Source organism: Saccopteryx leptura, chromosome 3 (assembly GCF_036850995.1).
Source record: "Saccopteryx leptura isolate mSacLep1 chromosome 3, mSacLep1_pri_phased_curated, whole genome shotgun sequence".
Lineage (NCBI taxonomy): Eukaryota > Metazoa > Chordata > Mammalia > Chiroptera > Emballonuridae > Saccopteryx > Saccopteryx leptura.
Window position 1 is genome coordinate 164,398,069 of NC_089505.1, and position 20,502 is coordinate 164,418,570.

General features: G+C 40.1%; 1 protein-coding gene across 5 annotated transcripts in view; it reads right to left on the minus strand.

Annotated features, from left to right (window-relative positions):
* Positions 1–6,786: 6,786 nt before the first annotated feature.
* KYAT3 (kynurenine aminotransferase 3) overlaps positions 6,787–20,502 on the minus strand; it is a 65,592-nt gene continuing 51,876 nt past the window's right edge. For 4 of the 5 annotated variants that reach the window (XM_066376735.1, XM_066376733.1, XM_066376734.1 and 1 more), the window contains 5 exons: positions 19,090–19,276; positions 17,033–17,109; positions 16,460–16,546; positions 9,286–12,292; positions 6,787–9,218 (listed from right to left, as the gene is read on the minus strand). In XM_066376735.1, coding sequence (XP_066232832.1) covers positions 12,230–12,292; positions 16,460–16,546; positions 17,033–17,109; positions 19,090–19,276 — 414 coding nt within the window. In that variant the 3' untranslated portion in view covers positions 6,787–9,218; positions 9,286–12,229. Of the gene's footprint in view, positions 9,219–9,281; positions 12,293–16,459; positions 16,547–17,032; positions 17,110–19,089; positions 19,277–20,502 lie in introns of all 5 variants that reach the window. The other variant, XM_066376732.1, reaches the window with a different exon arrangement.

Below are 20,502 nucleotides of genomic sequence, written 5' to 3' on the forward strand. Positions count from 1 at the left end.
AACCAGCCAGGGCCCTCATATAACATTTTGATAAATATTGTGAAATTGCCTTTCAGAATTATTGCATTGATTGAAATGCCCATTTCCCTGTATTTGGAAAGCAGAGGCTGAGGCACTCTTTCAAAATCATTTTAGACTGAGAGCTAAACCCTGATTATAAATATTTTCCAGGCAAAGGGAGATGGGTCTAATTCCAAACATGTATGTGTACATGTGTATATATGCATTACATGGTTTAAAGATGCTTACAGACCACTACTCTATTGAACTCAAGTGTCTTGAAGCCAAGAGTTAAGTGCAACTTTGAGTCGTGTATCATGGGATTGAGCTTCAGGGGTCAAAGGAGAGTCTCATATGATTGGTTAGCTGAAGCTCTAAGCACAGGTAATTCAGGAGCCTGGCTGAAGTGACTCTAGCACATGCCAATCACATCTGCAGGGTTTTTTTTTAAATGTTTGTTTATTGATTTTAGCGAGAAAGAAAGAGAAAGAGTGAGTGAGAGAGAGAGAGAGAGAGGAGAAAGGAACATCGATCTGTTCTTGTATGTGTCCTGACTGGGGATTGAACCAGTAACTTCTGTGCTTCGGGATGATGCTTTAACCAACTGAGCTTTCCGGCCAGGGCACATCTGCAGTTTTAAGAACAAACTTTTAAACTTCAGGAAATCATTAATAAGTGAAAATCATGGACCAAAGAGAGACCAGAGGTTAAAAAGAAAACAATAAAAAACAACAACAATGGTGGCCCTGGCTGGGTTGTTCAGTGGAGTGTTGTCCCTCATGCTGAGGTTGTGAGTTTGATCCCTGGTCAGGGCACATATGAGAAGCAAGCAATAAGTGCACAACTAGATAGTATAAGTGGAACGAGTTGATACCCTTTTCTCTCTTTTTCTCTCAAATAAATGGGGAAAATGGTATTTTGTGGGCCAAATTCAATTTGCAGAAATTTATTTATTCAAGAAATGTTTGTTGACTGCCCACTGTTTGTAGACTCTGCATTAGTTGCTTGGGATACAACAGCAAACAGAACATTAAAACTCCCTGGCTTCTCCTGACCAGGCAGTAGCGCAGTGGATAGAGCGTTGGACTGGGATGCCAAGGTCCCAGGTTCGAGACCCTGAGGTCGCCAGCTTGAGCGTGGGCTCATCTGGTTTGAGCAAAGCTCACCAGCTTGGACCCAAGGTCGCTGGCTCAAGCAAGGGGTTTATTGGTTTGCTGAAGGCCCACGGTCAAGGCACATATGAGAAAGCAATCAATGAACAACTAAATGCGCAACGAAAAACTAATGATTGATGCTTCTCATCTCTCCATTCCTGTCTGTCTGTCCCTGTCTATCCCTCTCTCTGACTCTCTCTGTCTCTGTTAAAAAAAAAAAAAAAAAAAAAAAACTCCCTGGCTTCATGTAGCTTATACTAGGAAGGCATACAGATGATCAATTAAATGAGAGAAACCTATTGTAAGTTCAATGGTGGGAAGTGCTAAGAAGGAAAATAAGGCAGGCAAGGGTATGGGGAGAGGCAGCATTTACAATTCTAAATGAGAGGTCTGATAAATTCTCCTGGTGTGCCTGCCATTTGAGTAACGCTGAGGTAGCCAGGTGGACAAGGGGAGGTGGGGGGAGGCAAGCAGAGGGAATTTAGGTGGAAAGGGGCTAAGCTGGGGTTCTGAGATTGGCAAGGAGTACATTGAGGGGAAGGGGAAAGTAGTAGAGATGAGGTTAGAGAAGGGCAGGGTAGGTCAGGCAGGGGCTTAAAGGTCAGAGTGACAATTTTGGCTTTTACTCTGAGATAGGAAGGCACTGAAGGGTTTTCAATAGAGAAGTGTCATGAGTCGCCTTTACCTTAAAATGGTTACTCTGCAGGATACAGCAGGAGACTACTGTTTTACCAGGAGAAGAGCATTATAAAGAGAAAAAAATTTATAACACTGCAGTTTTAGGCCCTGGAGTGTCGGCTCAGTGGATAGAGCATTGGTTCTGCATACAGATATCCTGGGTTCAATTTCCGGTCAGGGCACACAGGAGAAGCAACCATCTGCTTTTCTCTCCCTTCTTCTCCCCCTTTACTCCCCTAACTCCTCTCACAGCTAATGGCTCGGCGGGTTTGAGCGTGGGTTCCAGGTGCTGAGGTTAGGTCAGTTGGTTCAAGCGTGTCAGCCTCAGGTGCTAAAAATAGTCGTTGATTCTGGTATTGGCCCCAAATGGGAGTTGCCAGGTGGATCCCAGTCGGGGCACATGTGGGGAGTCTCTCTATCTCTCCTCCTCTCACTTAAAAAAAGAAACTGAACAGTTTTTCATGAGTTTTGTATTTTTTTTATGTGTATAATAATTAGCAACTGCTTCAAGAAGAAGTATAAAAGCAGTATTGGGTTCCAGGCTAGATGGCAGCATAGGTAAATGCAGCACTTGAGTCCTTCCACAACCCCATCAGAATTACAACTAAATTACAGAACCAACAGCATTCAGGCCCACCTGAAATCTAGACATACAGAAGTCTTCTTACAACTAAGGCAATACAGAAGAAGCCACACCGAACCTGGTAGGAGGGTTGGAGATGTGGAACTGGCTTGTCCAACAGCCATGTGTGGCAGATAAAAACTGGGAGAAAATCTTAGCTGCAGAGGTCCCCCCTAAAAAGAGGTCCTAACCCCACGTCAGGATCCCCAGCCCAGGGCTCCAGTGCCAGGAAGAGAAATCTTCATAATTTTTGGCTGTAAAAACTAGCTTGGATTGTGGTTCAGTGAGACGAAGGGCTGCTGGAGTCCCAGGTGTTCCTCTTAAAGGGCCCACACATGGACTTACTGACACTCACATACTCTGAGTCCCACCTCTAGGGCACTATGGACACACTGAAGGAACCAAGTTGTCTGGCATCGGAACAAAAGCTGGAGGGGCAGTTTTATTCCAGGAAGAAGTGTTGGCAGAGGCCGTTGTTCCTTTTCCAGGCCCTCCCCCCAGAGCCTGCAGGCAGGCACCATATCTTAGTTTCCATCAACCTAGCTCACACTCTTTGCCTCACCCTGCTGATTCCCTGAGACCTTGCTCCACCTACTTTCAGGCCTAACCTAAGCCTTTGGTCTGTCCATGCTTCAGACTTTTCTAAAATCTCTCAAACAAGCAGAATTTGGCCTGGTGTGCTGTGTACCTCTTGCTAAGTGTTCCCAAGCCTAGCACTAGTAACATCTGGCCTTGGTTCACAGCTTGGCCTCTCCTGTGCACCTCCAAGCCCAACACAAGTAGCAGCCCTTTGCAGATTGCTTTGTAGCTCATGCCAGGTAGCCCTGAGCAGGGCACAGGTGATGGGCTGACTTTGGCTTGCACCTTCAAAGAGACCCAAAGCCATAGCACCCAGTGGACAACTTTAAACCACATCAAAATGTCACCCAATCTTCTCCACAAAGGACACACTTAAGGGGCAGACTCATCAGGCACAAGAGCTCTGTTGAAGTAAGTCCTGCTTTGTCTGGTAGGCCTCTGCACAACTGATCCTCTATGGTGGCCACAGCTAGTCAACTTAGCCAGCCTGTGGGTAAATCCCTCCTTTTCAGGTGCCAACAGTAATCAAGGCTTAACTGTAATAGGAGGTGTGCACAGACCACACAGGGGGCATACCTGGAGTGCCCAGCTCGGGCGATTGGGGAGACTGTGCCACTGGACCCTACAGGACACTAATACACAAGGCCACTGTACCAAGCCTGGAAGACCTATAAGCTCTGCCTAATAAGTGAAAACACAGGGAGGCAGCCAAAATAAGGTGACAAAGAAATATGTCCCAAATGAAAGAACAGAACAAAATTCCAGAAAAAGAACTAAACAAAGTGGAGATAAAGAGTTCAGAACACTGGTTATAAGGATGCTCCATGAACTTAAGGGAAGAATAGATGAACTTAATAGGAATTTCAACAGAGATAGAAAACATAAAGATCCAGTCAGAAATGAAGAATACATTACAGGGAACCAACAGTGGAGTAGATGAAGCACATGATCAAATCAGAGACTTAGAAGATAAGGAAGCAGAAAACACCCCAGCAGAATAGCAAAAAAAATAAAATAAATGAGGTTAACATAAGGAGCCTGTGGGACAACTTCAAGCAGCGTACCAACATTTGCATCATGGGGGGGCAAGGAGGAGAAGAGAGGGAGTAAGGAACTGAAAACATGTGAAAAAGTGACAGGAATTTTCTCTAACCCAGTGAAGGAAATAGCTATACAAGTGCAGGAAGTGCAGAGTCTGTCAAACAAGATGCACCCAAAGAAGCCACACCAAGACACATCGTAATTAAAACGCCAAAAGGTAAAGACAGAGAGAATCTTAAAAGCTGATTTCTCAACAGAAAATTTGCAGGCCAGAAGGGATTGGCAAGAAATATTCAAAGTAATGAAAAGCAAGGCCCTACAATCAATATTACTTTACCAGCAAAGCTATCATTTAGAATCAAAGGACAGATAAAGAGCTTCCCAGATAACAAAGAGGAGTTCATTTCTACCAAAATATTACAGGAAATGTTAAAGGGAGAAGAAGAAGGAGAAGAAGAAAAAAGATAAAATATATGAATAATAAAATGTCAATAAATACATTTATCAAAAATTACTTTAAATGCAAGTGGATTAAATGCTCCAATCAAAAGACCTACAGCATGTGAATGGATAACAAAACAAGACCCTTACGTATGCTGTCTACAAGAGTCTCACTTGAAATCCAAAGATACAGAAGGCTAAAAAGGGAAAGGGATGAAAAAAGATATTTCATGAAAATGGAAATAAACAGAAAGTTGGAGTAGCAATACTTACACCAGACAAAACAGATCTACAGATCGATATAAACCAACAAGCGGAACATAAAAGACTCACAGACACCGAGAACATTTTGACAGCTGTTGGATGATGAAAAAGGTGAAGGGATTGAGAACAGACTGGTAGTTACAGAACAGTCACGTGGATGTAAAGCACAGCACAGGTAATATAGTCAGTAATATTGTAATAACTATGCATGGTGTCAGATGGGTACTAGATTGGGTGATCACTTCATAAATTATATGTCTAATCACTGAGTTATATACCTGAAACTAATATAATATTGTATGTCAACGTAATTGAGAAGTAAAAAAATTCAAAGTAAAATAATAAATGATAGTGTTACAAGTCATCTCAGGAATTTATACAGTAAATGAAGTTATGGTGTTAGATAATAGTGTTAAGGTTCAGGTAAAACATGCTTTTATACTTTTAATGGGTAATTAACGAGAAGAATAAAAAAGTTTATGAAAATAATACTATATACAGGATACCCATTCTTATTGACAAAAGGACAAAATTACTGTTTGCTTTTTTAATCATGAAATTTAGCTACAAAAGAAAGTTTTATGTATTATAAGACAAAAGTGCTGTATTAAATGTAAAAGAAAGTAGCAGCCATATAATATGATGGAGTTAATATTGATTAGAAAATTCAATTATGTTTACAATTTATTTTGATCACTCCCAAGATAGCCATTTCTTAGCAGGTGAACTTCCTATTTAATTGGCATGATTAATTAGATGTATTCTCAGAGCTGCAATAAAATGAAATTCTCATGTCTCAGGACCATAGTTGAGGTTTTTGTTTTGTTTTACCCATGGGCTTATCCAACTGAGACCAATTGTTTTTATCATAAGAATGATGGGAAAAATTCATGAATTTGACAAAGATTTGTAATGATTTACCTTTCTCTCACACTAAATCCCTTAGGCCCTCATCATCTTTCCCCTGGGATCCTACAGGACCCTTCTGATTGGCCTCTCTCTCTGTCTCCAGGCCTTTTCATCAGGCCAATTTATCTTTGAGAAGAAAAATTTGTTCTTTGTACCATATCCTCTATCTCAGGCAGCAATGCATTCATCCGTAAATAACAGAAAACTCTATTACAGTGGCTTAAGTAAATATGAAGTTTATTTGTTTCATGTATTACAGAGTTTGGGGTTAGCTACAGTGGCTCCAAATTGCTACCAGAGTCTCAGTCTCTTCCCATCTTTCAGCTCTGCCATCCTTATTATGCAGGCCTTTGTTCTCATTCCAGTTGCTCTGTGTAATGCAAGATGGCTGCTGCATCTCCAGACCTCACTTCTGCATTACAGGTAGGAAGAAGGTGGAAAGGTGAGGAGGGCAAAAAAGACAAAAAAGTTTCAGACTAAGGTTGCCTTTTATCTTTTTCTTTTTTTATCTTTTTAATTTTTTTTATTTATTCATTTTAGAGAGGAGAGGGAGAGACAGAGAGAGAGAGAGAGAGAGAGAGAGAGATAGAGAGAGAGAGGAGAGACAGAGAGAGAGAAGGGGGGAGGAGCTGGAAGCATCAACTCCCATATGTGCCTTAACCTGGCAAGACCAGGGTTTCGAACCGGCGACCTCAGCATTTCCAGGTCGACGCTTTATCCACTGCGCCACCACAGGTCAGGCTCTTTTTCTTTTTTTAAGGAAGCTCTTCTCCAGCATTCTGACTAGTTGGAAGGGAAGCTGAGAAATTGGGTCCTTTGGCTTTTAGTTTCTGTAGCAGTAGTCAAAGGAGAAGGTGGATATTATCGGTTCTTGGATAGCCAAACCACAGTGTTTGCCTTACTCCCTATCTTCCATTAAACGTCTTCAAAAATTCATTGTTTACTGTGTGAAGTCTATATCTCATTATTGTTCAGTATAATGTCATAGAATGACTTCTTCCATAACTTTGGGAATTTTTAGATAAGTTATCTTCATTCTTTTCGCTAGTCTACCTGCATTAGTGAAAACTCTTCAGAAAAACACAACCAACAGTATGCTCCTGTTTACAGAAAGATATTTATTTTAAGAAATTGGCTCACATGATTACAGAGGCTGGGAAGTCCAAAATGTGCAGGGTGGGCCTACAGGCCAGAGACCCAGGAAGAAACACCGTTGGAGTTCAAGTCTGAAGTCAGTCTGCTGGGAGAATTCCCTCTTGCTCATGACAGGTTGGTCTTTTGTTCCATCAAGGCCTATGACTGACTGGATTAAGTCCCACTCACCTTATGAAGGGCAATTTTCTTTACTAAAAGTTCACCCATTCATACACAAATCTCATAGAAAATACCTTTACAGGAACATCCAGAAAAATGTTTGATCACATATCTGGACATGTAGGCCCAGCTGACATATACAATTAAACTCCACTAATATACAACCTAAATTAAGCATGCATGAATATCAGGAAATGACATGTGCTAAAAGACAGAGAACAAAAAGGCTCAGTGAGAAAATGAAATAAGTTCTGTATGACCATAACTAAGTAGGAAAAAAATACCTGGGAAAGGTGAGACTGGAGAAGAGAGGCCCTGTCATGTAGGGCATTGCAAACCCTGATGAGCAAACTACCCTTTATGTGGAGAGTGATGGAGAGTAATTATAGGGCTTTAAAAGTCACTTAAGATGTTTGCTCATCCATTTCCTCTCTTCTTTTTATTATTATTATTTTTAAATTTTTTATTTAGTCATTTTAGAGAGGAGAGGGAGAGACAGGGACAGAGAGAGAGAGAGAGAGAGAGAGAGAGAGAGAGAGAGGAAAGACAGAGAGAGAGAAGGGGGGAGGAGCTGGAAGCATCAACTCCCATATGTGCCTTGACCAGGCAAGCCCAGGGTTTCGAACCAGCGACCTCAGCATTTCCAGGTTGACGCTTTATCCACTGCACCACCACAGGTCAGGCGTCCTCTCTTCTTAATTCTGTCTCTTCTTTCAACCATTGTAGTTAGTGTGAGTTGACATTGGGTTGGCATCAGTTATTTAACATATCCAACCTTGCCCTGGCCAGATAGCTCCATTGGTTGGAGCACTGTCCCAAAGCACAGAGGTTGCCAGTTTGATCTGCAGTCAGGGCACACAGGAACAGATTGATGTTCTTTCTTCTCTCTTTCTCTCTCCCCCCCTTCCTCTCTGGCTAAAAGCAATTAAAAAAAAAAAAAAGATTTGACATAACCAACCTCCTTGGCCATAGCAAGTAGCTCAGGAATGGGCCAGGAAGACACACATACCATTTGCAGTAGCTTCAGAGAGTGAAGTGTCCTCTTTTGCTAGATTTGCTAGTGTTAACATACAATGCTTAGAAACACTGCCGCCATGCTGCTAACATAATGAAGCTGACATAAAGACAGAAATGCTACATGAAGCCTGTTGACATGAGTCCAGCATCAAACTGTTAATGAAACTAACTACTTCTGTAGTGTTCAGTTGAGATAGACAATTCTTTTATTTAATTTACACCCATATGGGTTAGGCTTTCTGTAATCTACAATGTGAATATAGCATTCCTTTTTATTTTTAATTGATTTTTAGAAAAAGAGGATAGGAGTTAGAAAGAAAAAAAGAGATTTGTTGTTCCTCTTATTTATGCATTCATTGGTTGATTCTTGTATGTGTCCTAACTGGGGAGCAAACCTGCAACCTTGATGTATCAGAACAATACTCCGAGCTACCTAGGCAGGGCCTATAATGTGAATATTCTTAACTAATACGTGTAACAAGACCATATCACAATTTAGGAAGCTCATTTGGTCTATAGGGAGAGTAGATTAGAATGAGCAAGGCAGGGAGAACTGTTAGGACATTAACTAGTAATCTAGCTGGAAAAAAATATTGATTGGTACCAAAGCAGTGGCAGTTGGGGCAGGCAGAGAGACGTAATTGATTTAAGAGATATTTTGGATAAATATTTAGGATATTTAGATATGTACGATGTGGGGAGAAAAGATAAGAATGACTTGTACATTTTCTGACCTGAGCAACTGGATTGGTGGCACCACTCACCGAGGCGAGGAGACAAGGCTAGATAAGGTTTGCCTATGAAATGTCCACATGGGATGACAAATGTGGTGTTGGAGATTATATATATATATAAAACGAAACATATATGTTTTGAACTTATATATATAATGAAATCCCAATATTAAGAAACAGGTAAAGGAAACCAAAAGGAGCACCCAGAGAGATGGGAGACAATTCACAGGAACAGGAAAGGACTGGGTTTAAGAAGGCCATAGTGGATGGCAGTGGTAAACACAAAGAGGTAAAGTCAGATGGGATTGAGAAGTTTCTTTAAAATCTAGGAACATGGAAATAATTAGAGAATTTAGAACAACATTGCATGTGGAATCAGATTGTAGAGGACTGAGGGTAAGCGAGGAGAGTGTGTTTATCTGTGTGTGGAAGTGGAATCATTCATTACATGAGGAAAACTCAAGACTTTGAATTAATATTCTCAAAACTCCAGAGCTGAGTCATTAGGCTTCTTGTTGTTGCTAATACTGACATATCTGGTGCTCTTACCCAGGCTCAAGTCTTTAGCTATCACAGATGTGCCACAGACTCTCAACTCATTCCCCTTATAACTTGTTAACAAATTCTGTTGGTTCAAAGTACATCCAGATCTATTCCTTACCCATTCACTGCCACTACTGTGATCTTTTTACCTGAATTACTGTAATGCGTATATATACCTTGATCTTTGCTGCCCCTACAGTTTATCCTCTACATAGCAGCCAGAGGGAGCCTTTGAAAAGATGCAAGAACCTCAAGGACCCAGACATGGAATTCCCTATGGACCAGTAGTATGCCTGACAGTTGGACCAAAACATGTAAAGAAGCCCTAACTCCAGTGGGCACAGAAATTCTAGAACCCCAGAGTTAGGGCATGTGAGCCTTCAATAGTCATGATATTATAGAACACTGCCTGCAAAAAATATTATCTTATATATTTTATAAAAGTATGAATGGGATGGCATCCTGAATCTCTGGATTAAACCCTTATCCTTATGCTAGTCCTGGAAGCCCTGTTACTTCTTTAACCTAATACCTACTACTCTGTCTCCTGGACAGAAACCCTAGGAAACAGAGATCTTTATTTTTTCACTGACAGAGCCTAAGGGTGTATACAGTTCCTAGAATAGTGCCTGGCAAATAGTAGGAGTTCAATGCCTGTTTATTCAAGGGAGGAACAAAGGAATGATGGAGGGAGAAAGGGAGGGAGGGGAAAAAGGACAGAAAAATTTTGCCCTGAAGAGGAACAGACAATAGGGTGGCAGACAGAATCAGGGAAAGAATTTTCTAAGATAAGGATGATGTAAACCTGTCTCACTGCTGAGGATGGGAGCCAACAGAGGCTCAACAGACTGGACTGAACCAGGCCCCCCAGACTGTGAGAAGAAATGGGATCCAGAGCTCAGGGGGTGGACTCAGCATTGGACAAGTCTAAGGCAGCAAGCAGTGAAGATTTTATCAGAGGCTAAGTTAAAAATTTTACATGGGATTTTTATTGCTATGGAATAGTTGGCTCTTGAGGTCCTGGGTCTCCTTCTGGATGGCTGAGTCTGGTACGTTTAACCACCAAGCTTCCCCAATCTATACCAATCCCCAGAAGGAAATGAAGAAAGGATGGATGCTATTGCACATATCACAGGTTCTTTTGTAGAATCCCTGTTGAGATTGCTGGTCTGGTTGCTTCTGTTTTTTAAATTTATTTTATTTTTTATACAGGGACAGAGATAGAGTTAGAGAGAGGGATAGATAGGGATAGACAGACAGGAACAGAGAGAGATGAGAAGCATCAATCATCAGTTTTTTGTTGCGACACCTTAGTTGTTCATTGATTGCTTTCTCATATGTGCCTTGACCATGGGCCTTCAGCAGACCAAGTAACCCCTTGCTTGAGCCAGCGACCTTGGGTCCAAGCTGGTGAGCTTTTTTTTGTTGTTGTTCAAGCCAGATGAGCCCACACTCAAGCTGGTGACCTCGGGGTCTCGAACCTGGGTCCGCCGCATCCCAGTCCGATGCTCTATCCACTGCGCCACCACCTGGTCAGGCTGCTTCTGTTTTTTAAAATTTTGTTTTTCACAGAAGTGGGAGATGAGATCACTTAACTGCGCTGGTGGTGGTGAGCTTTAACGTATGAAAATAAAAAAAGTTGGATATTTTTATTGTGGAGAAGGGGAGAGTATTAGAAATTGCTGCTATAGTAAAAGGTAGAGAAAGCTCATTAGCAGATTATAGACAAGTTAAGTCTATCTAGTTAAGGTCAATGGTGTGCAATTCATGGTTGTTAGGACTGGCCCAATCATGTATTACTACAGTAGTGCTCTCAGCAGTCCCCGTCATGGATGATAAAATTTAAGTTGGATGATGATGAAGGGATATAAGGGGACTGATCTGAATAAAACAGAACGTTCTATGGACCATGGCAATGATTATGAAGCTTTGGTAAGAATCACTTGTAAATGGTCAGATTCTGAAATAATTATTCAGTAGGTCTGAGCTGAAGAATAGAATCTATTTCCAACAGGGATTCTGGTTGATTATGATGTAAGAAGGGCATGGATCATTTTTTTTTTTGAGAAATAATAGATTTGAAATTATATTGAGTTTAAAGAAGTAACATTTTTAAAGAAGGAGCAAGAAGAGGAGAGAGAGAGGTAGATAAAAGAATAATACTGTAAGGATAGGTGGCTACAATGTGAGATGACTAATATATTATATCAACGGTGGAACAGCCTGGAATGATGAAAGATTCAAAGTGTGGCTAAGGAGTGGGTAGCTGAAGTGGAAGTGAACATTACCAGAGATGAGGAGGTCAAAGTACCATAGCCTATGTTGTCCATGTGGACCTTGAAGCTCTCCCAGATGATAGTAGTACTTGGGTAGAGACAAAACTGTGAGCAAAGTTCAAAGCCATCAGTAAATGAAGGGGAAAAACTACAGGTGGGGAGATAAAGCAAAAATATGAAGTTGAGGGCTGTAACTGGTTAAGAGTTTTTATGTGGTGGTGAAGAAGTAAAGTTGGTTAACATTGGTTGACAGTTTGTTTGCCAGGCTTTACATACTTAAGTCCATTTCATCCTCACACACAACTCACAAACTTCTTCTTAAGTAGGTGCTATTTTTATGCCCCTTTTATGATGAGGAAACTGAAGCATAGAGAGGTTAAGCAAAAACCACCATCTCACAGTTCTTACCAGAATGCTATATTGACTCTCATAACATGGTAGTGGAAGTTGTTTTAATATATTTCAACTGAAAAACAAAAACAAAAACAGATCTCCTGACTATTGTTAGCTATTAGCTTATTTGAAAAAACAATGAAAATATTTCTTTAAATTTCATTTGTACTGAAGCACTTGTTTTGCAATATCCAGTGAGTGACATTCCTAATAACAATTCCATGCTAGGCCATCTAATAGAAACATTAAAGCATTTTGTATTTATCAAGATGTCTGTCTGTTCCATGCCTTGATGATTTCTTCAGCAGCATCTAGTGTACTGTCTTTCTGTAGATAAATGAAATGATCATCATTACATAGCAAAATGAATTCAAGATGAAGTGAAGATATAAATACAAAAAATAGATCAAAGTCAGTTTATCAGGATGAGCCATGCAGTGATTTGGGAACCAAGTTCCTGGTAACCTGAGCTGTGCCCAGCTGAGTTCTAGCCTGTCCATGCCCCCGCAGTGACGACAAAGCCCCAGAGCATTCATTAGGGGGCATGTCTTCCCAGTGAACTGAATCACTGTAAGGCTTGCCTATTTATTAGCCCAGCAGGGTCATGGACAAAACCTGGTAAATGATGTCTGCAGTACTTTTTCCTCGCTTTGGTGGCCCAGTCCATAGGTCCAAACTTTTTAAAGAGCCCAGTAGGAAATCAAACAAACCAATTATTATTTTTATAAATGTTAAAAAAATTTTTCCCCATTGATTTGAGAGAGAGAGAGAGAGAGAGAGAGAGAGAGAGAGAGAGAGAAGAGCAGCAACTCATTGTTTCACTTAGTTGTTACATTCAGTTGTGTACTCATTGATTGATTCTCATACATGCCCTGACTGGGGGTTGAACCTGCCGCCTCTAGTGTGCCTGGTCAGTGCTTTATTTACTGAACCACCCAGCCAGAACAAACAAATCGATTACTATAATGCTATATGTCACTGCTATCTGGCTGGAAAAGTGAATGAATCTTACAATAATTCAATAGTAGGGAAACTAGAGAAGTGTGACGCCAATCACTACTTCATTTTGTTTTGTGGTGCTGGCTGCCAGTTCTGGGCACTTTATTGCTACAACCCTAACATGAAAGAAACCTACTATTTTTCTTTTTTTAAATTAAAAACATGATGTTTTCTCAATTACACTTTATATTCAATATTATCTTGTATTAGTTTCAGGTGTTGTATTAGCACAGTGGTTGGACAATCCTACTTTACAAAGTGCTTCCCTCTGTATTTCCAGTACCCACCTGGTACCATACATAGTTGTTACAATGTTAATGACTGCATTTGCTATGCTGTACTTTATATCCCCGTGACTATTTTGTAACCACCAATCTGTACTCCTCAATCCCTTTACCTTTTCACCCCATTCCTCCACCCCCCACCCCCGACAACCAGCAGTCTGTCCTCTGTGTTTATGAGTCTATTTCTGTTTTGTTTGTTCATTTATATTTCCTTTAGGTCCACATATAAGTGAAATCATGTGGTATTTATCTTTCTCTGACTGACTTATTCACTTAGCACTATAGCTTCCAGATTCATCCTAGTGTGGATAGCTGATCTCAAGTAAAGAAGTTTCAAAGTACAAATGCAAAGGCAGACTTCAAAGAGAAAAACAATCAAATTAATATATAAGTTGGGGGTATGGGGGTTGGGAGGGAGGGGAGTAAAGAGGGGCAAATATACGGTGATAGAAAATTATTTGACTCTGGGTAAAGGGCACTTAATATAATCAACAGTTCAAATGCTATAGAGATGTTTACCTGAAACATTTGTCCTCTTTTTTTGTGTGTGACAGAGACAGAGAGAGAGAGACAGAAACAGAGAGAGGGACAGATAGGGACAGACAGACAGAAAGGGAGAGAGATGAGAAGCATTAATTCTTCACTGTGGCACCTTAGTTTTCATTGACTGCTTTCTCATATGTGGCTTGACTGGGGGGCTCCAGCAGACTGAGTGACCCCTTGCTCAAGCCAGTGACCTCGGGCTTCAAGTTGGCGACTTTTGGGATCAAGCCAGCAACCAGGGGATCATGCTATGATACCACACTCAACCCAGTGGCCCTGCGCTCAAGCTGGTGAGCCCGTACTCAGGCTAGTGACCTTGAGGTTTCAAACCTGGGTTCTCTGAGTCTCAGTCCAATGCTCTATCCCAGTGGTTCCCAATCCCCGGGCTGCGGACCAGTACCGGTCTGTGGGCCATTTGGTACCAGTCCGCAGAGAAAGAATAAATAACTTACATTATTTACGTTTTATTTATATTTAAGTCTGAACTTAATTTAATTTTAATTTTATTTTTTAAATATGACCAGATTCCCTCTGTTACATCCATCTAAGACTCACTCTTGATGCTTATCTCGTAAGTTCGACAATTATATTTAAAAATACCACAGTTTTTATGCCGGTTGCATAATTTTATTTTGTGCATTTATCCGTCCCACCCTAAAGGCTGGTCTGTGAAAATATTTTCTGACATTAAACCAATCTATGGCCCAAAAAAGGTTGGGGACCACTGCTGTAGTGGATCACTGAACTTTTAGATTTATATGCTGCACTATACCAAATCTGGGGAAATTTTGGCTATTTCTTAAAATATTTTTCTGCTATATTTTCTATTCCTTTTTTTTTTGGTACTCCAATTCCATGTATATTTTCAGTTGATATTGAGTCACTGATCTGCGGCTCTGTTTATTTTTCAAAAATAATTTTTTCTCTCTGTTCTTCAGATTAGATAATTTCTATAGATCTGTATTCAAGTGGACCCTTTTATCCTGTCATCCTCAATGCTCTGTGTGTTAAGCCACAAACATTTTCATATCAGACACCATCTTTCAGTTCTTGAATTTCCACTTGTTTCTTGTGTGTGTGTGTGTGTGTGTGACAGAGACAGAGAGACACAGAGAGAGGGACAGACACGAAAGTAGAGAGATGAGAAGCATCAATTCTTCATTGCAGCACCTTAACTGTTCATTGATTGCTTTCTCATATGTGCCTTGATGGGGGTGAGGGGGAGGACGCAACAGCAGACCGAGTGACCCCTTACTTAAGCCAGCGATTTTGGGCTCAAGCTGGTGAGCCTTGCTCAAACCAGAGGAGCCTACGCTTCAAACCGGCAACCTTAGGTTTCGAACCCGGGTCCTCCGTGTCCCAGTCCAACGCTCTATCTACTGCGCCACCAACCAGGTCAGGCTCCACTTGCTTCTTTTTTTTTTTTTTTTTTTTTCATTTCTGAAGCTGGAAACGGGGAGAGACAGTCAGACAGACTCCCGCATGCGCCCGACCGGGATCCACCCGGCACGCCCACCAGGGGCGACGCTCTGCCCACCAGGGGGCGATGCTCTGCCCATCCTGGGCGTCGCCATATTGCGACCAGAGCCACTCCAGCGCCTGAGGCAGAGGCCAAGGAGCCATCCCCAGCGCCCGGGCCATCTTTGCTCCAATGGAGCCTTGGCTGCGGGAGGGGAAGAGAGAGACAGAGAGGAAAGCGCAGCGGAGGGGTGGAGAAGCAAATGGGCGCTTCTCCTGTGTGCCCTGGCCGGGAATCGAACCCGGGTCCTCCGCACGCTAGGCCGACACTCTACCGCTGAGCCAACCGGCCAGGGCCTCCACTTGCTTCTTTTAAAAACAGTTTTAGCCCTGGCCGGTTGGCTCAGTGGTAGAGCGTCGGCCTGGCGTGCAGAAGTCCCGGGTTCGATTCCCGGCCAGGGCACACAGGAGAGGCGCCCATCTGCTTCTCCAACCCTCCCCCTCTCCTTCCTCTCTGTCTCTCTCTTCCCCTCCTGCAGCGAGGCTCTATTGGAGCAAAGATGGCCCGGGCGCTGGGGATGGCTCCTTGGCCTCTGCCCCAGGCGCTAGAGTGGCTCTGGTCGCAACAGAGCGATGCCCCGGAGGGGCAGAGCATCGCCCCCTGGTGGGCAGAGCGTCGCTCCCTGGTGGCATGCCGGTTGGATCCCGGTCAGGCGCATGCGGGAGTCTGTCTGACTGTCTCTCCCCGTTTCCAGCTTCAGAAAAATAATAAAAACAAAACAAAACAAAAAATACAGTTTTAATCTGTCCACTGATTATGACCATATTTTTTTTCCTTTAACTTCTTGAACATATTCATAATATCTTCCTTAAAGTCCTTGTCTGCTCATTTCTATATCTGGGTTAATCTGAGATCTGTTTTTATTGACTGCTTTTTTCCCTTTATTAAGGGTCACAGTTTCTTATATCTTCACACATCTAGTCATTTTTTACTGCATGCTAGACACTGTAACGTTACATAACATGGTAAGAAGTCTGATTATGTTATAAACTAAACACTTGTTCTGGTAGCCAGTTAATTTCACAGCAACAAGATAAAATTTAAAAACTACTTATAAGTGCATCATGTCTAGCAACAGAAAAAATGGTGATTTATAAATAAGAAGGAAGAACATTATAAGTGTGTTTTCTAGCAGGACAGAAAACTTACTTTAATGAAGCAAAATCGTACAAACTTCTCAAATTGTAATTTGGTCTCTTTGTCACAGAATGCTGAAACTGGGATGGCTGACAGTTTCTAAAAAATAAATAGGAAGGAAAAATAAGAAAACTATGCACCATTCAAATATTAATTTTAACACTATAAACATTAGAAAAAATGGAGACTTCTAAGTATTCACAATGATTTCCAAAAACAAAACAAAAAAGATTTAAAAATCCTCTCTACATAGTCACTAGTGGACGATCATGTAACACAGTGGTTCTCGACCTTTCTAATGCCATGACCCCGCAATACAGTTCCTCATGTTGCGGTGACCCCAAACCAAAAAATAACTTTGGTGGCTACTTCATAACTGTAATTTTGCTACAGTTATGATTCGGAATGTAAATACCTGATATGCATTATGTATTTTCCGATGTCTTTAGGCGACCCCGCTGGGGTCGCGACCCACAGGTTGAGAACCGCTGATGTAACAAAACTGCAAATAACATTGTTCAATGCAAGTCAGCAGCTCTCCTTCATTAATTACTGCACAATATTGCAAAGGCCAATAGCCATTACCTTATTTTTAGTCATCCATTTCACAAATTTATAGTCATATGATTCACTGCTATTCTTCATATCAGAGAGGTCTGCATCTAAAACAATGAAAATTATAATATGTATTTCATTTAAGTTTGTAAAGATTTAAAAGTTTCTTAGACAATATTCACAAAATCTGCTGGAGTGTCGTCATACTGCACATGGTATAGTGGGATGTGAGACATCACAGATAAGCTTTACTGATAACTCTAAGACAGTAAATACAAATCTTATCACTGGAAGATCTCTTAGCACTGGAAGAGTGGAGGAAAGGGCCTTTCCATCTAGAAATAATATAATAATATAAGACTCTATGATCATTATTAAGGAAATGACATCTAACTTTATAGAGTATTCATCAGTAATACTTCTATTTCCAAAATGTCATCCTCAAAGGTAAAGTGTCTGTATTGCATTCTATCATTATCCTCAAATTCTAGGTCAGTGTCTAGCACATAAGTAACAAAAGCATATTTGTTGAATGAGTAAATTAATATTACTCATTATTTATAAAGGGAAAGTGTCTGTGTAAAACTTCCAAGTGAAATCCTTATTGTTTACCTCTGTCTTCCATATATTATGCTTTTCAAAAATGTTAAATTTGAAAAAAATCTTCAAATATGTATTCCTATTCTTGTCTCTTGCTCCAATTGTGCTTTAAGTTCCGGGCTAGATATTTCCCTGCCATTCAGCTTCAGCAATCTATGTTTCACATGGTTTCACTTTTACTGGCTTATACTATTAGATCTTTTGGAATGGCTCAAAGCTACTAACATTAATGGTTACTGTAATCAATGAAAATTTACAATTTATAGCTTAAAACAGATTATCTTCTTTCTTTTACTCAGTAAATATTACTGAGTCTTTTCAAATTAATGGTGTAAAAACCTTGACATTAAAGAAAATTTCACTTATAAAGAAATCTTAATATGTTTTTACTTAAAGAATTTTATTTCCAGTCTCCCCTGTGCTTTAAGGATGTAACAATTTCATATAATAATGCACCATTTAGACTCAATATAGAAAAAGTGATTTCCAAACCTAAGAGTATATGAAACAACATCTTAAGGGGCTTTAAATAAAAATGAAGCTTAGGAGCCTCGCATATACAGCTCTTTGGCAACAAGAAAGCAAGACTCTCTGGTCACCATGGCCTCTGCTTCTCTCACAACAAATGAAGAAATATAACAATCATGGTTTTATTATAAAATCTACATTTTCCAGATTTATAAAATTTAGTATATACAAAAGGCTTTCAAGTTCAGTGGCATATAGCTTCATTGTAATAAAACCTTTAAGCATTTATAACTATTTAGAATGGCTATAATTTCTGTCTGAATAAACTATGCTTTTCAATTTACTATTTTTTTAAGAAAAATAAGGTATATGTAAAATATTATCATGCTTCTAACTGAAGATTTGTATGGTGTGTCAGAATTACATATAACAGCTTCAAGTAATATAAAGAACCACTGCTTTTTGGAAATAATTATTTGGAATCTGGCTGTGTCATTTCAGGCAAGTTATTTAACTTTTAAGTCTTCATATCTTTAAAAATGGAGCTAACAATGTTTTCTTCAAAATAGTCTTTGAAAGAGCTAGGTATGTAGTGGACCCTCAAAACATATTATTTTCTTTATTTCATTTCAGTATGTTCTAAAGTGGCAAGTAATCCTTGATGACATCAATAGTCTAGAAATCCGATTTTTCTGAAGTAAAAAGGGAACTAAAATTTTACTCAAAGGAACAGAGTACATATATCATTTCATAGACCTTGTTTTAAGAACAAGAAGACAGCAAATTCTATGTTTAATAGAATACCTAGAACAAGTATTCAACAATCGTGTAACAACAGTCACATTTAAAGCTAAGGATCTAAAAGTCCAGATGACTATAGAAAAACACTGACATTGTGAAAATCCATTTTTTTATAAAGTTCTGATATGGCTTCGACACCAATCTTTTCTCCATAATTCTGATACAACATCACACATAAGTTTCCATATATTTGAAAAAAAAAAAACAACTTTACAAACCTAGCAAAGACACATCAGCAATGATAAAGTAGCCTCCATCAGGAACTATGGGTGTTAGGCCAACGCTTTCAAGTAAATGCACCATCCGATCTCTTTTTACTTCTAACTCTTTTGGCAAAGAATTAAAGTAACACTCTGGGTCATCCATGCGCTTAATGTCAATCCAAAAAGCTTGAGCCAAGGCTTCCTGTATGTCAAAATTGAAAAATGGAAAGGAAATATGGTTATGTTATTTATTACTGAGCTTATTGGCATAATAAATAAAGACTGCCTGAGTTACAATAGTATTGGCAAAGAAGTCATTCAGGGTACTACAGTTGAATTCCTGTGAACAAAACTCTATAGATTGATGGAGGAATCAGTTAAAAATAAATAACTGAATCTAATGTAAGGAACTGAAAATAACTCATGAAAATCCAAACTGAAAAAGAGGTATTATGTAAAGATGACGTACTTGGAAATAAAAAGATATAACATTATTTTCTATTGAGGTGAGCTGACCTAAGTAAAAAAGATGACCAGAGAAATGATAAACTAGCCAGCCTTTCCCCATTACCTTGGAGAACACAGTGGAAATGAAAGCTGACGCACTGTGTCATTCCTCACAGGTGTGCAAATCCCTGTTCTAACATTTCATATCCCAGGAAGGTGGTCTAAGTGCCACAGGGATTAGAAACAAGTTTCTGGGGCATTTGAGAGATCTTGTTACCCTTCTTCTGGAAAGTTAGAAGACATGGGTGAAACTGGGCCCAGAGAATAGCCAATGTTTTAGGCAGGTGTCTGAGAGGTAGTAGGTCTGGAATAGGTAGACATGTCTGAATGAGGACATACACAAAGAACATGAACCTATCCAAGCAGGAGGGTAGAAGCTTGGTAGTCAAGTGTGAACTTGGACAACTTAAAAATATTGGTTCTCAGAGCAAACCAGAGCCAAACAACTAACCAAAAACTTGGGGAAGTTAAGAGAGAGAAGGGGAGAGCAAAGTGACTAAACTTTAAGAAAATTAATTACAACCAAGAGATATCAGGAACTGAAGGATAAATTTAATAACTTAGTAAATAAACTGAGTTTTATTAAAACCAGCATGGTGATAAATGTTGGGACTATAATGCTAACATGACAAATGTAGTCCTTGCCTTCATGAAGCTTCCAGTTAGTGTAAGGGAAGGGGAGAGATGAGACAGAAAACAATTACACAAACAAACAAAATATAACCTATTCTTCTGGAAAATCTGAGAGAAGTCTAGTGTGGCATAAGGGTGGGTAGTAAGAGACAGAGCATGGCAAAGACGACACAGGCAGAGAAAGGCTAAATTACAGAGAAGACTGCAAGCCAAAAAAATTCAGCAAGAATTAATATTAATACTAATTCTCCAGCATTAAAACAAAGAAACATACAACCCCAAAACAAA